The sequence below is a fragment of the Oryx dammah genome, unplaced genomic scaffold (genome assembly GCF_014754425.2).
Source record: "Oryx dammah isolate SB20612 unplaced genomic scaffold, SCBI_Odam_1.1 HiC_scaffold_11229, whole genome shotgun sequence".
NCBI classification, from domain to species: domain Eukaryota; kingdom Metazoa; phylum Chordata; class Mammalia; order Artiodactyla; family Bovidae; genus Oryx; species Oryx dammah.
This window is the reverse complement of record NW_024080622.1, coordinates 4491639-4509193: the sequence shown is the minus strand read 5'-3', so window position 1 is coordinate 4509193 and position 17555 is coordinate 4491639. Positions and strand designations below refer to the sequence as shown.

The window sequence follows — 17555 nt, the reverse complement described above, 5'->3', positions numbered from 1 at the left end:
GATGTTTTTTGGAACTCTCTTGCTTTTTCTATGATCCAACAGATGTTGGCAGTTTGTTGTCTGGTTCCTCTGCCTTTTCTAAATCCAGCTTTTACATCTGGAAATTCTCGGTTCATGTATTATTGAAGCCTAACTTGAAGGATTTTGAGCATTACTTTGCTGCTGCTGCTGCTACTGCTGCTAAGTCACTTCAGTCATGTCCAACTCTGTGTGACCCCATAGACGGCAGCCCACCAGGCTCCCCCGTCCCTGGGATTCTCAGGCAAGAACACTGGAGTGGGTTGCCATTTCCTTCTCCAGTGCATGAAAGTGAAAAGTGAAAGGGAAGTCGCTCAGTCGTATCCGACTCTTAGCGACTCCATGGACTGCAGCCTACCAGACTCCTCCGTCCATGGGATTTTCCAAGCAAGAGTACTGGAGTGGGGTGCCATTGCCTTCTCCGATTACTTTGCTAGCATGTGAAATCAGAAGAATTGTATAGTAGTTTGAACATTCTTTGGCATTGCCCTTCTTTGGGATGAAAAGTATTGATTCACTTATTTTATTTCTTTTTATCTTTGTGCCTTCTTTTCTTTCCTTCCTTTCTTTCCCTCTTTCTTCCTTCTTTTCTTATCTACCTATCTAATCTATTTCTTCCCAGCAGCTATTTTTTGGCTGGCTAATCATGATTCTAGATTTACCTCATTTACCATCTGACCACTTACCTTGGCAACTAGGTGCTCCAGATAGTTGCACTGTGTGGGTGTCTCTACTACAGGATAATACATTGTGGTTATTCATTTACCTGTCTGCTCTCCCTCTAATTTCGAGTTATTGTTTTAATAGAGAAAATTTTATTACAATAATTAATCATGTTCCAAGAATAGAAGAAATACTTGGGATCAAGAAATTTAAAATAAAGGGCAAGAAATCTACTCTTGATGATTCCTAAAGTTGCCATCCTAGAGAACAGAAATCATAGAAATGACCACTTCTTGAAAATGTTGCTATGTATGGAAAGGAAAGGGGGTCAGGGATATTTCCTATAATGATCAAGGTGGCATCCATATCTGGTTCTCTTCCTCCTTTGATGTGTTCCATGGCTCATTTCAGTTCCCCAGCCTGCCCCCTGAGAACACATGCTCTGCTCTCCTATGCCTTGCAGTGTCTCACATTTCAAGCTCCATCTAGTGCCTATATATGGAATTCAATTTTTTTACAAAGTCCCACATGTGAAGAAGTGTTCTTTCACATTTGTGGAACATTCCTTATAGAATAGGAATAAAACTATACTCTCTAAAACTGTAATCCTGCATAATGACAGAAGATATTAAACAATGGGTCTTTGTTTCTAAAAGAAGAATGGCTGATCAGTTTCTAATGTAGCTGAAAATCAAAACACTGGAGTAGAAGATAGATAGTCAATAGCTGCTCTAAATCAGACTGTTGAAAAAGATTTAAGAAATAACTAAGTAAAACACTGTAATCAGTTTTATGAAAATATGATTTCTGTACATATAATGGACTGGTGGTTCAGCAAATGAATATTAGGTTGCTTCGCTGTACCCAGCACTTCTGTAAGCACCATAGAGATAAAAATTTAATGGGATATATGAAGGTCTAGAGAAGATCTGTGGAAGAAGGCAATGGCACCCCACTCCAGTACTCTTGCCTGGAGAATCCCATGGACTGAGGAGCCTGGTGGGCTGCAGTCCATGGGGGCGCAAAGAGTCAGACACAACTGAGCGACTTCCTTTTTAATTTTCACTTTCATGCATTGGAGAAGGAAATGGCAACCCACTCCAGTGTTCTTGCCTGGAGAATCCTAGGGATGGGGGAGCCTGGTGGGCTGCCATCTATGGGGTCACACAGAGTCGGATACAACTGAAGTGACTTAGCAGCAACAGAGAAGATCTATAAAGAAGAAAATAAGACACATCAAGTGCTAGATTGTACTAGTGTCTACAGGAATTCAGAAAACAAGAGTGATGCTTTTGCATCAGTTCAGTTCAGTCGCTCAGTCGTGTCCAACTCTTTGCAACCCCATGAATCGCAGCTCGCCAGGCCTCCCTGTCCATCACCAACTCCTGGAATTCACTCAGACTCACATTCATCGAGTCAGTGATGCCATCCAGCCATCTCATCCTCTGTCGTCCCCTTCTCCTCCTGCCCCCAGTCCCTCCCAGCATCAGAGTCTTTTCCAATGAGTCAACTCTTCACATGAGGTGGCCAAAGTACTGGAGTTTCAGCTTTAGCATCATTCCTTCCAAAGAAATCTCAGAGTTGATCTCCTTCAGAATGCACTGGTTGGATCTCCTTGCAGTCCAAGGGACTCTCAAGAGTCTTCTCCAACACCACAGTTCAAAAGCATCAATTCTTCGGCACTCAGCTTTCTTCACAGTCCAAATTTCACATCCATACATGACCACAGGAATAACCATAGCCTTGACTAGACGGACCTTAGTTGGCAAACTAATGTCTCTGCTTTTGAATATGCTATCTAGGTTGGTCATAACTTTCCTTCCAAGGAGTAAGTGTCTTTTAATTTCATGGCTGCAATCACCATCTGCAGTGATTTTGGAGCCCCCAAAAATAAAATCTGACATTGTTTCCACTGTTTCCCCATCTATTTCCCGTGAAGTGATGGGACCAAATGCCATGATCTTTGTTTTCTGAATGTTGAGCTTTAAGCCAACTTTTTCACTCTCCGCTTTCACTTTCATCAAGAGGCGTTTTAGTTATTCTTCACTTTCTGCCATAAGGGTGGTGTCATCTGCATATCTGAGGTTATTGATATTTCTCCTGGCAATCTTGATTCCAGCTTGTGTTTCTTCCAGTCCAGCGTTTCTCATGATGTACTCTGCATAGAAGTTAAATAAGCAGGGTGACAATATACAGCCTTGATGTACTCCTTTTCCTATTTGGAACCAGTCTGTTGTTCCATGTCCAGTTCTAACTGTTGCTTCCTGACCTGCATATAGGTTTCTCAAGAGGAAGGTCAGGTGGTCTGGGATTCCCATCTCTTTCAGAATTTTCCACAGTTTCTTGTGATCCACACAGTCAAAAGCTTTGACATAGTCGATAAAGCAGAAATAGATGTTTTTCTGGAACTCTCATGCTTTTTCCATGATCCAGCAGATGCTGGCAATTTGACCTCTGGTTCCTCTGCCTTTTCTAAAACCAGCTTGAACATCTGGAAGTTCACGGTTCACATATTGCTGAATATATTGGAGAATTTTGAGCATTACTTTACTAGCATGTGAGATGAGTGCAATTGTGTGGTAGTTTGAGCATTCTTTGGCATTGCCTTTCTTTGGGATTGGAATGAAAACTGACCTTTTCCAGTCCTGTGGCCACTGCTGAGTTTTCCAAATTTGCTGGCATATTGAGTGCAACACTTTCACAGCATCATCTTTCAGGATTTGAAACAGCTCAACTGGAATTCCATCACCTCCATTAGCTTTTTTTGTAGTGATGCTTTCTAAGGTCCACTTGACTTCACGTTCCCGGATGTCTGGCTCTAGATGAGAGATCACACCATCGTGATTATCTGGGTGGTGAAGATCTTTTTTGTACAGTTCTTCTGTGTATTCTTGCCACTCTTCTTAATATCTTCTGCTTTTGTTAGGTCCATACCATTTCTGTCCTTTATCAAGCCCATCTTTGCATGAAATGTTCCCTTGGTATCTCTAATTTTCTTGAAGAGATCTCTAGTCTTTCCCATTCTGTTCTTTTCCTCTATTTCTTTGCATTGATCACTGAGGAAGGCTTTCTTATCTCTTCTTGCTATTCTCTGGAACTCTGCATTCAGATTCTTGTATCTTTCATTTTCTCCTTTGCTTTTCAACTCTCTTCTTTTCACAGCTATTTTCATTAGGAGAGGGAGGCAAAGGTGAGTGACTGTGTCTCTGGTATGATCGCCAGTGAAGTTTGTGATGTAGAGCAGCACAGAACAGAAAAGATATTAACTTCCCTTCACATCTTCTTAGTTACCTGCTTCTTTAGTTCTTTGATTATTCAGGCCTCTTTCAACTATATCTTTCTTTCCATTTTTAACACCCCAGTTCACAACTTCATTGCTTCAGCTAAGACTTTTGTAACGCCCTCAAAACTGTCTCTAGAAACTCATATCCACTCTAAGGTCACCATTATAAAGCAGTGTTTTCATCACACCTAGAATCTTTGTGAGGTAGGAGGGTTTGCATTTCCTAAGCATCTGACAACACGAGGGAGCTCTTCATTCATCATTTGGTGTTTGCTTGACCTTCAGAGCTGTTCTGATATCTGTGAACCATCCTGGGGTAGGGCTGTGTTGCTATTGTCAGGAATGAGGTTGCTGAGGGAGTGCATATCAAAAAAAAAAGTATGTGTTTTTAATTTTTTCCTATAATTACTCATACCTGACCAATAATACTTTACACTGCTTCCTGTTTACATTTTTATGATGAAGATATTGACATCATATTAACATATTAACTAAAGTGGTTGAAAAGACTCACTATTGGAGAATACATTCAGTGGATAATGGAACCCAGGAATAACTGCTCATCCTGATCCTTCCCTCCCCAACCCTTTCTCCCAAGCCACATTTCTATAGGCTTCAAGAAATGTTTCATAAATGAGCAGAAAGGGAAGGAAGAGGGAAGAAAGGGAGGCAGAGAAGAAAGTAGGGAGGAGGAGAGAGAGATTGAAGGAAACCAAAAAGGAGCCTGCAGGGCCTTGCCTGGGTACAAAATTCCCTCCATGTCCCCTGTTTCTTGTTTGAAGAAAGGCTTTAGTCTCCTAGGCTTTCTCTAAGACCCAAAGAGCAAGAGCTTAAGCAGTTAATGATTAGAACTTGAGTCACAGGACTCCTGGTTCACCCTGAGGAATATAGATAACAATCTGACATGTATCTTAGAGTTGTTTTGCAGAAATTAGGATCCCTAATCATGGTGGATGGTGACTACATGCTCACCACCAGCACCTTGACCCCATACTGGTTAGAACCAGAAGGCTGAGTGTTAAGATTCCTGGAACATCATTCTGTTACCCCACTAGGAATCAATCAGAAGAATATCCACAAGCTGACTAGGCACCTTGCAACCCTCACCCCTAGTTTTCCTTTTAAATATCCTGTCCTGCCAGCCATCCTGTTTTTTGAGCGTGAGCTGCCCTTTCTCCTTGCTTGGTGTCCTATAACAAACACTGTACTTTCCTTCAGCACAACCCAGTGTCATTGGATTAGCTTTGCTGAGTGTTGGGTGAGCAGACTCCAATTCCATTGGGTTAAGAAGAGAATAGAGGAGGAAAGGAATAGCTTTAGCTGGGGATAGGAATACAGAAGGGATGATATTTGAATTGAGTCTTAAAGAATGATAAGAAATAGGTAGAAGGGTGGGCTTCCTAGAAACATCAGAGAGAGTGGCTTGTGAAGGGCATGCAGCATTTAGAGAAGGATTAAAAGTCGAGTGTGATTGGAGGAAGAGTTAGTCCATCAGGGGAGGGAGAGGAGATGGGGTGGAGGATGGCAAGAGAGGGAGCCAGACTGAGGTCAGAACATATGCTGTGCTATATGGTTAGACTTTACAGACAATAACAACAGAAAATTGTTGCCCTGACAGCTGTGGCAGACGTTCTTGTTGAGGAAGTCTTTGTTCTGTTTGGGAATTGTTTTTAGTGATAAATTGAAGTAGCATTAGGTTGGCTGGCAGTGAATGAAGAACTTCTTTGTGAATCATGTTCAGGAAAATAAAGGATTAGAGTAATGGAATTATTTGTTGGTTGGGAAATTTTGGTTTGGATGGGAAATTTTGTTGGGAAATTCAAACTTTCTTGAGTCATTTATGACTTATGAAATGGATTAATGGCTAAATCTTAAAAAAAGAAGTATTAAACAGAAGGTTATTCTTAGCTTATGAATGCTGTCTCATCAATTTAAACACCTATAGTGGTAGATGGTGAAAGACTTAAAATTTTTTTGACTTTTGATTTCCCTGTAATTGGAGTCCATGCCTGTGAAATATTTCCATCTTTTTAAAAGGGAGTTTATGTTAAATAAAAATGATTCAGATTCTAGTTTTAATGGTAATAGCCTACATTTTTACCAATTAAATTGCCTCCTGAGGCATAAAAGTTTAAAATATGAGATCATTATATAATTCTCAGTATAGATGCCAGAACTGCTTCATTTTTAATACCCTTATACTCATGAGGTAACAATTCTATGTTTGAACATGTGTTTCAGAAGCAGTGGGAATTAGTTTTTAGTCATGAGGCCTGTTACTCTTATCCTCTCACCTGTGCCACACCCATTCACACACAGACATGCCACTCACAACATAAAAATCCTCCCCTCAGTACATAGGTGCATGTATTGGTGGGTTAGCCTGATATAAGAGAGAATTTCTTCACTGTGCTTGCTAGCAGATGCTGGAAAATACCTTCCCATAATGTCTTAGAAGTCTCTGTTAACTGAAATGAATCAGTTGTGATCCTCTTTGACACTGAAGAGAACTCTAGGTCACTTTTAAGACATGTCTTTAGCCACAGTCCTAAGGTGGTGCCATCCTCAGTGTGGTTTCTCTGAGGTGATACTTTGTTGTTGTTGTTCAGCCACTAAGTCATGTCAGACTCTCTGTGGCCCCATGGACTGCAGTATGCCAGGCTTCCTTGTTCTTCAGTATCTCCTGGAATTTGCTCAAATTCATGTCCATTGAATCAGTGATGCTGTCCTAACCATCTCATTCTCTGCCCCCCTCTTCTCCTTTTGCCTTCAATCTTTCCCAGCATCAGGGTCTTTTCTATGAGTGGGCTTTTCCAATCAGGTGGTCACAGTATTAGAGCTTCAGCTTTAGCGTCAGTCCTTCCAATGAATATTCAAGTTTGATTTTCTTTGGAATTGACTCATTTGATCTCCTTGCAGTCCAAGGGACTCTCAAGAGTCTTATTCAGCACCGCAGTTCAAAAGCATCAATTCTTTGGCACTCAGCCTTCTTTATGGTCCAACTCTCACATCCATACATGACTGCTGGAAAAACCATAGCTTTGACTGTACGGACCTTTGTAGGCAAAGTAATGCCTCTGCTTTTTAATATGCTGTCTAAGTTTGTCATAGCTTTCCTTCCAAGGAGCAAGCATCTTTAAAATAAAATTTTTAAAATGAAAAAGGAAGTACAAATACACCTTGGTAATAGGCTGCCTAAACTTAGTCACCCTCCAGGCAGAAATAAAATGGGAAGGAGAATTAATGCCACTTTTGTGAGGCATTTGGGAGTTATTGTTTTATTCATAGCAATTTTATTTATTCTCTATAAATTATCTTCTCAGTATCAAACTATATCAGATTTCATCAATACTGTATGCATTTGCAATTAGTAGAGGACAAAGTATGTTACTTAGACTGTAGCTGAATGTCATTACAATGGTAACAGAATGTTTATAAAATCGTATTTAAAAGGGTCTTTTTATTAATATTATTCCATTTAATCATTATCTTTCCTGTTGGATTCTGTCATAACTTATTTTAACCAAACAAACTCAGTTTTCCTGGCTTATATTGTTATATACTACTGTATTCATTAAATAGTAGCACTTTTAGAATGCTTCTTTTAAAACTTATTCTCAGGTGTAATAACAGATTTTAAGCAGCTGTGAGAAAAATATAATAATTTTTGAGGGAAGGTATTTAACTTTCAGTATGAGATTACCAAGGTAGGGATAATTTTTAATTTCTGTGACCAAATTTCTTTTAAATTTCATGTCAGATACATTTATATTTCATGTGAGACATATATGTATCTTAAATAGAGAGAAGTTTCTTCTCAATTCAGTAGTGTCCTCAGAAGCTAGTCTGACCAGAAGTGGAGTGTTTCTGCTGCTGGATTCCTATACCTTCTGACCTCAGAAGCTAATTTTTCTTTCGCCTGAACAGGAGCCAAGGCTCAGATGTTCTAGGTGCTTCCTGATATTAGGCAGGTTATCCCCTGGAGGATCAAGTTGACAGGCAGGAGGGAGCAGGTTTGGAATCTTGCTGAATCTGTGATTGTTTGTCTAGGAATGTAGACACGGAGATGACTCTGGAGCGAGCAGTGAGTATGCTTGAGGCAGACCACACGCCACCGTCCAAGATTCCTATTGCAGCTACTTTCATACAGCATGAGTGTTTCCAGAAATCTGAAGCACGGAAAAGGGTGAGTATATCATCTCAAGTCTGGTGCAAAACAAGCATACTTTCACATCTATTATGGTGATCCTGCAAACTGAAACCAAATTTAATTTAACATTTGAAATTATTGAATTATTTGTGGGCTTCCCGGGTGAATCAGCTGGTAAAGAATCTGCCTGTAACGTGGGAGACCTGGGTTTGAACCCTGGGTTGGGAAGAGCCCCTGGAGAAGGGAACGGCTACCCACTCCAGTATTCTGGCCTGGAGAATGCCATGGACTCTACAGTCCATGGGATCCCAAAGAGTCGGACACAACTGAGTAACTTTAGCTTTCATTTTTTTCATGTCAATCATAGCTTATTTTTTAAATTAATTAAATAATTAAAAATAATCTTTTATTGAGACCTTTTAATCTAAAAGGAAATATACACTGATGACCAAAAAAATTTTCTGCAGTCCAGAAAATTAGAGCATAAATGACTACGTGTACCTCTCCCTTCTTTGTCTGACCTTTCCCTTTAGAACCATCTCCAGAGATAATTGTTTATAGCAGTCTGTGTATTTTCAGGGTTTTTTTGAGAGAAGAGGGGCGAGAGAGAAAATGAGTGTACATTTTAGGCTATTGTTTTCTATATTTAAAAAATATATTAAATGTGAGCAATGTGTTCTAAGTTTTTATTTTCCTTAAACAGTTTCTTTAACATTATAACAATGACTCAATGAATAGCTTTATGCATATATCTTTTGGCATTTCTACCAGTGTTGCTATAGGACAGATCCTCTAAGGTGGAATCAATAGGTCACTTTGTTTTAAATGATACATTTGTAGGGGGAAAAAATCATAGTTTAAAAAGGTACGCAGTGAATAGAAGTTTTTCTCCTGCTCCAAACCCCAGTCTAGGCCTCCATCTCCCTCTTTTTCTTTCAACCTCCCATTCTCTGTCTTCCTCCACCCCTCCTTCTCTCTTTGTCTCGCACATCAATTTTAAGGTATCTTTCCAGAGATAGTTTATGCATGTAGAAGCAGGTATTGGATGGGTTGATTGAATATCCTTTTTGTTTTAAAATAAAATCACAAATGGTAACAGGTTACTTACAATACTCAGTACTTTGTTTTAATTTAACACTGTATCTTGGAAATCTTCAGTATATATTACCCCTACCTTCATTCTTTAAAACTGCTACCTACATAGATTTTTTTTAAATTTATTTCTTTTTAATAAGAGGATAATTACAATATTGTGTTGGTTTCTGCTATACATCAACGTGAATCAGCCGTAAGTATACCTATGTCCTCTCCCTCTTAAACATGCGTCCCACCCCATCCCACCCTTCTAGGTTGTCACAGAGCACTGGATTTGAGCTCCTTGTGTATTTTACATATGGTAGTGTATATGTTTCAGCGTTAACTCTCAATTCATCCCACCCTCACCCTCCTCTACTGTGTCCTCAAGTCTGTTTTTTATGTCTGTGTCCCCTTTGAAGTGAAGTGAAGTGAAGTGAAGTCGCTCAGTCGTGCGACCCCATGGACTGTAGCCTACCAGGCTCCTCCCTCTATGGGATTCTCCAGACAAGAGTACTGGAGTGGGTTGCCATTTCCTTCTCCAGGGGATCTTCTCGACCCAGGGATCGAACCTGGGTCTCCTGCATTCCAGGCAGACGCTTTAACCTCTGAGCTATGCAGGTCAGGAAGCTGCCCTGCAAATAGGTTCACCAGTCCCATCTTTCTAGATTCCATATGTGTGTGTGTGTGTGTGTGTGTGTGTGTGTGTGTGTATTAATTAAAACTGCTACATAGATTTCTCTTGTGTAAATGCACTAATTTTGTTTGTTCTGTTTTTTAACAGTTTTATTAAGGTTAAAAATGACAAAATTTTAGATACATGTTTTGATACAGTGAAACCATCATTACAATCAATACAGTGAGCAAATTTATTACCTCCAGAGTTTCCTTGTACCCCTTGGTAATCAGTACATCCTACCCCTCCATGACCCACTTCCCATCCCCAGGCAGTCAATGATCTGCTTTCTGTTACTATAGATTAGTTTAATTTTCTAGAATTGTATATAAATGGTATCATAGAGTAAATATGCATTTTTTTGTCTGAATTCTTTTACTCAGCTTAAATCTTTTATGGTTGTATGTATCAAAAGGTGTGGGTATATGTGTGTGTGTGTGTGGGTGAGTAGTATTTTGTTTTGTGGTTACCATAATGTGTTTATCCACTTACCTGTCGATGGGCATTTGAGTTTTGGCTATTACAAATAAAGCTGCTATGAACATATGTTTACAAACAAATGTTTTAATTTCTCTGAGGTAAATACCTTGGAGTAGAATACCTGGATGATATCGTAGTTGTTCGACTTTTTAAGGATTTGCCAAACTGTTTTACAAAGTAACTATACCATTTTACATTCCCATTAGCGATGTATGAGAGTTCTAGTTCCTCTATGTCCTAACACTTGATATGATCAGTCTTAATTAGAGGCAAAATGTAGTAGTTTTTCATTGTGGTTTTAATTTGCATTTTCCTAATGACTAATGTTGAGCATCTTTTCATTTGCTTGTTATCTATATATTGATACCTTCTTTGGTGAAATGTGTTTTCAGATCTTTTGCCTGTTTTTTTTATTTAGGTCTTCTGTTTTATTATTAAATTTTGATATTTCTTTATAGATTCTGGATATAAGTCTTTTTTCATATGTATGATTTGGAAATATTTTCACTCAGTTGTGTTTTGTTTTTTCATTCTTTCAGCAGTTTTAAATTTTGATGGAGTACAATTTATCAGTTTTTTCCTTGTGGATCACACTTCTCATGGTGTATCCAAGAAATCTTTCTGTTCTCAAAGGTCACAAAAATAATCTCCTATATTTTCTTCCAGAAGTTTTTTTAAGTATAAGACTTTATAGTTGAATAGTCCATTTGTGATTAATCTTTGTACATATTGCAAGATGTTTACCAAAGTTCCTTTTGTTAAAACATGTATATCAATATATGCAATTGTTTAGGCAGGATTTGTCAAAAACGTTATCCTGAGTTAGTTTTGTACTTCTGTTGAAAAGGAATTAATCATATACATGAGTTTAATTCTGGACTATGCATTCTATCCCATTGACCCCTATCTTTATACAAATACCATACTGTCTCAATTACTATAGTTTTATATTAAGTCTTGAAATTAGGTACTGTTAGTCCTCTGACTTTGTTTTTTTTTTTCAAATTATTTTGGCTGTTCTAGGTTTTTTTGCAGTTCCATTTGAATTTTAGAAATAAACTTGTCAATTTCCATATTTTAAAACCAACTGTTGGGATTTTGTTTTGAGGTTGCATTGAATCTATAGATCAGTCTGTGGAGAACTGACATCTAAACAAGTCTTCTGACCTCTGAACATGGTATATTTTGCCACTTATGTTGGTCTTTAGTTTCTCTCAGCAGTGTTTTTTGGTTTTTACTCTAGAGATCTTTCATGTCTTTTGTCAGATCTGCCCCATATTTCTAGATGCTTTTATAAATGGTCATGGTTTTTTCATTTTAATTTTTGATAGTTTCATGATAGTAGATAGAAATTCAGTTCATCTGTTGATTTTGTATGTGTGTTATTACTAAATTTACTTATTAGCTCTTATAACATATTTGTAGATTCATCATATTTCTACATAGAAGATCATACCAGCTACAAATAAAGACAGTTTTTTTCCTTTCCAGTCTTCTTTGATTTTGTGCTGGCCAGCCCCTCCAGTACAGTGTTAAAGAGAAGAGTGTATATGTTGTCCTGTTCCTGATCATAAGGGAAAGCACTCAGTTGTGCTTGCATTCTTAAGTATGATTTTTACCTGTAAGGTTTTTCAGTTGTTTTTTTTTTTGAGGAATTTAATTTGGGGGATTTTTGTTGCTTTTCTTTTCTTTTTTTGGAAGAAAGGGAAAGGCTTGTACTTTAATATTCTTAATAACAGTTTTTCCTGCTTTTTGCTTTGTCTTTTGTGTTTTTTTAATTGAGATATAATTGGCATATAACATATTAGTTTTAGATATACAATATAATGATACAATATATGAATGTATTGTACAGTGATCAGCACAATAAATCTGGTTACCATTCATTACCACACATAGTTATGAGGTTATTTTTGTCATGAGAAGTTTTAAAATCTACTGTCTAGCAACTTTCAAGTACGCAGTACCATATTATTAACTATAGTCATCAGGCTGTACATTACATCCCCGGAACTATTTATGTTACAGCTGTAAATTTGTACCTTTTGACCCCCTTCACCCAGTGTACCCTCCCTCAAACTCCCTCCCCAACCTCTGGCAACTGCCAACCTGTTCTCTGTATCTGTGATTTTGTATTTGTTTTCTTCTGTTTGTTTCTTAGATTCCAGATGTGAGTGAGATCATAGGGTGTTTGTCTGTCTCTGACTTATTTCACTTAACATACTGCCTTTAAGGTCCATCCATGTTGTTGCAGTGACAATAATTGCTTCCTTTTTATAGCTGAATAATATTCTGTGTATATATGGAATATATACGTGTATACACACATACACCATAACTCCTGTATCTACTCGTTCATCAGTGGATACTTAGGTTGTTTCCATGTCTCTATAAATAATGTTGTAGTGAACATGGGGATTCATATATCTTTTTGAGTTAGTGTTTTCATTTCCTTAGGATAAATACCTATAATTAAAATTGCTGCATCATATGGTAGTTCTCAGTTCAGTTCAGTTCAGTCGCTCAGTTGTGTCCAGCTCTTTGAGATCCCATGAATTGCAGCACGCCAGGCCTCCCTGTCCATCACCAACTTCAGGAGTTCACTCAGACTCACATCCATTGATTCGGTGATGCCATCCAGCCATCTCATCCTCTGTCGTCCCCTTCTCCTGTCCCCAATCCCTCCCAGCATCAGAGTCTTTTCCAATGAGTCAGCACTTTGCCTGAGGTGGCCAAAGCACTGGAGTTTCAGCTTTAGCATCATTCCTTCCAAAGAAATCCCAGGGCTGATCTCCTTCAGAATGGACTGGTTGGATCTCCTTGCAGTCCAAGGAACTCTCAAGAGTCTTCTCCAACACCACAGTTCAAAAGCATCAATTCTTCGGTGCTCAGCTGTCTTCACAGTCTAACTCTCACATCCATACATGACTACTGGAAAAACCATAGCCTTGACTAGACGGACCTTTGTTGGCAAAGTAATGTCTCTGCTTTTGAATATACTGTCTAGGTTGGTCATAACTTTCCTTCCAAGGAGTAAGCGTCTTTTAACTTCATGGCTGTAATCACCATCTGCAGTGATTTTGGAACCTCAAAAAATAAAGTCTGACACTGTTTCCACTGTTTCCCCATCTATTTCCCATGAAGTGACGGGACCAGATGCCATGATCTTTGTTTTCTGAATGTTGAGCTTTAAGCCAACTTTTTCACTCTCACGTTTTCACTTTCATCAAGAGGCTTTTTAGTTCCTCTTCACTTTCTGCCATAAGGGTGGTGTCATCTGCATATCTGAGGTTATTGATATTTCTCCCGGCAGTCTTGATTCCAGCAGTGCTTCTTCCGGCCCAGCGTTTCTCATGATGTACTCTGCATAGAAGTTAAATAAGCAGGGTGACAATATACACCCTTGACGTACTCTTTTTCCTATTTGGAACCAGTCTGTTGTTCCATGTCCAGTTCTAACTCTTGCTTCCTAACCTGCATATAGGTTTCTCAAGAGGCCGGTCAGGTGGTCTGGTATTCCCATCTCTTTCAGAATTTTCCACAGTTTATTGTGATCCACACAGTCAAAGGCTTTGGCATAGTCAATAAAGCAGAAATAGATGTTTTTCTGGAACTCTCTTGCTTTTTCCATGATCCAGCGGATGTTGGCAATTTGATCTCTGGTTCCTCTGCCTTTTCTAAAACCAGCTTGAACATCTGGGAGTTCACAGTTGACGTATTGCTGAAGCCTGGCTTGGAGAATTTTGAGCATTACTTTACTAGCATGTGAGATGAGTGCAATTGTGCGGTAGTTTGAGCATTCTTTGGCATTGCGTTTCTTTGAGATTGGAATGAAAACTGACCTTTTCCAGTCTTGTGGCCTCTGCTGAGTTTTCTAAATTTGCTGTTCTACTTTTCATTTTTTGAGGAGCCTCCATACCATTTTCCAAAGTGTGCCAATTTACATTCCCACAAGTAGTGTACAGGGTTTCCTTTTCTCTACACCCTTGCCAGTGCTGTTATTTCTTGTCTTTTGGTAATAGCCATTCTAACAGGTGGGAGGTAATCATCTCATTTTGGTTTTGATTTGCATTTCCTTGAGGATGAGTGATGTTGAACATCATTTCATGTGTTTTTTGGCCATCTGTCTGTTTCTTTGGAAAAATGTCTATTCTTGCCCTCTTCTCATTTTTTAATCAGGTTGTTTGGATGTTGACTTGTATGAATTATTTGTATATTTTGTATATTAACCCCTTATCAGATGATTTGCAGTTATTTTCTGCCATTTATAGGATGCCTTTTTCATTTCTCTTAGATATTTTTTGGATGTCGGCCATTTGTAAAGTTCTTAGTGAATTTGATTTAGTGCTTCTGTTTTATGGTTTAGTATTTTGACCACAAGGAATGTAGAATCTTAGCTCCCCAACCAGTGATCAAACCCATACCCTTTGCACTGGAACATGTAATCTTAACCACTGGACCACTATTTCTGCTTTCGTTGCTTTTTTCTTCATGTGTCAAATCCAGAAAATCATCACCATTACCAAGGTCAAGGAGCTTATAGCCTATATTTTCAGGAGATTATAGTTTCAGGTCTTAACATTGAAGTCTTTAATCCATTTTCATTTGATTTTGGGGTATGGTATAAGATAGTTATACTAAACATGTTTGGAGCTAAGTTGTCCACCAGGAAGGGATAAGGAACAAACTTGTCAAGGGCTGCACTTGCTGCATATATGTTTTCAACTCCTGTAGAGGACTAATTTTCCCAGGAGGTGCTAGCACATCTAGTACATCTTAATTTGATCGGAGTAACCTGAGACATGGAGAACAGCTAATCTTACCTATTCCACAAGAAAGCTTATGCAACTTGCTATATTTGACTGGAGAATGGACATGTTGGGTTTTTAAAGTCATTCCTTTGGGTGCTCTTAGCATCATAAGGTGGTTGGAAGGGATTTTTCCAGTCCTTTACAACATGACCAGCAGTCACCCTTGAGGGGGAAAAAAATGGAAACACAAAATTAGATACTGTAGGACATGTTCATATACTTTTCGATGTCTATGAATGTTCATTAATTTGATTCAACAAGTTTTGCATTTTCTGGTACTGAAATACATTTCTGAAATCTAGGAATAAATATATTGAATACTTGCACAAAAACTGTATTTCTTCAGAGGCACCTAAAAATATATTATTAACATAATTTTAGCTAAAATACAACTATTAAGTTCTTAAACTGCCTTCTAGATAGTAGCCTCCCAAGCTCCTCTGCCATGGGTATTCTGCAGACAATAATGGAGTGGGTAGCCTATCCCTTCTCCAGGGGATCTTCCTGAACTAGGAATCGAACTGGGGTCTCCTACAAGGCAGGTGGGTTCTTTACCAGCTGAGCTACTGGGGAAGCCTGTTTCTATGTTTTCTACTACTATATATATATACACATATACACACATATACACATATACACATATGTATACATATACATACATATACTGTATATATATATATATATATATATATATATATATACAGGTGGATTCTTGATTCCAGCTTGTGCTTGTGAGATGAGTGTAATTGTGTGGTAGTTTGATCATTCTTTGGCATTGCCTTTCTTTGGGATTGGAATGAAAATTGGCCTTTTCCAGTTGTGGCCACTGCTCAGTTTTCCAAATTTGCTGGCACATTAAATTCAGCACTTTCACACCATCATCTTTTAGGATCTGAAATAGCTCAACTGGAATTCCATCACCTCCACTAGCTTTGTTCGTAATGATGCTTCCTAAGGCCCACTTGACTTTGCATTCTAGGATATCTGACTCTGATCTTGAAGATCTTTTTTATATAGCTCTTCTGTGTATTCTTGCCACCTCTTCTTAATAGTTTCTGCTTGTTAGGTCCATACTATTTCTGTTCTTTATTCTGCTCATCTTTGCATGACATGTTCCCTTGGTATCTCTAATCTTCTTGAAGAGATCTCTAGTCTTTCCCATTCTATTGTTTTCCTCTATTTCTTGGCATTGATCACTGAGGAAGGCCTTCTTATCTCTCTTTGCTATTCTTTGGAACTCTGCATTCAGATGGGTATATCTTTCCTTTTCTCCTTTGCCTTTTGCTTCTCTTCTTTTCACAGCTATTTGTAAGGCCTCTTCAGACAATCATTTTGCCTTTTTGAATTTCTTTTTCTTGGGGATAGTCTTGATCCCTGCCTCCTGTACAATGTCACAAAGCTCCATCCATTGTTCTTCAGGCACTCTATCAGATCTAATCCCTTGAATCTATTTCTCCCTTCCACTGGATAATCATAAGTGATTTAATTTAGGTCATACTTGAATGTTCTAGTGGTTTTCCCTACATTCGTCAATTTAAGTCTGAATTTGGCAATAAGGAGTTCATGATCTGAGCCACAGTCAGCTCCCGGTCTTGTATATGTGCATATACATATATGTATATATATACATGTGCATATGCATGCATATGTATTGGGCTTCCCAGATGGCTCAGTGGTAAAGAATTCACCTGCAATGCAGGATACATCGGTTTGATCCCTGGGTTGGGAAGATATCCTGGAAAATGAAATGGCAACCCACTCCAGTATTCTCACCTGGGAAATCTCATGGACAGAAAAACCTGGCAGACTACAGTCCATGGGGTTGCAAAAGAGTCAGATGTGACTTAGCGACTAAACAATAAGATAGTGGTACAGTCACATTCTTTTGCTAGTGGCTGTGCAGCTTATGCAAAACCTTTTATTAGGTATTCTTGGCTCCTTTGTTGTAAATCAATCAATTATAGTGTTTGTATTTACTTCTGGGCTCTCTAATCTGTTCCACTGATCTGTATCTCTGTGTTTATTTCTAATATCATGCTCTTTTGATTATTATAGCTTCTTAGTATAGTTTGAAATCAGGGATGCATAATGCCTTCAGCTTTGTCCTTTTTTCTCAAGATTCCTTTATCCATTCAGGGTGTTTTTTGTGGTTCCATATAAATGTTAGGACTGCTTGTTCTACTTCCATGAAAAGTACCATTGGAATTTTAATGGAGACTTCATTGAATCTGGAGATTGCTTTAGGTAGTATAGACATTTTAATGGTATTAATTCTTCCAATCTGTGATCGTGGAATATTTTTCCATTTATTATGTCTTCAGTTTCTTTCATCAGTGCCTTATAATTTTCAGTGTACAAATCTTTTATCTCTTGGTTAAATTTATTCCTAGGATTTTTTTT

The 17555-nt window shown here is 38.4% G+C and overlaps 1 protein-coding gene across 1 annotated transcript in view; it reads left to right on the top strand.

Annotated features, from left to right (window-relative positions):
- LOC120861168 (plakophilin-2-like) overlaps positions 1 to 17555 on the top strand; it is a 92086-nt gene that overhangs the window by 19778 nt on the left and 54753 nt on the right. The window contains exon 4 of the mRNA XM_040236822.1: positions 8015 to 8150. Coding sequence (XP_040092756.1) covers positions 8015 to 8150 — 136 coding nt within the window. The remainder of the gene's footprint in view (positions 1 to 8014; positions 8151 to 17555) is intronic.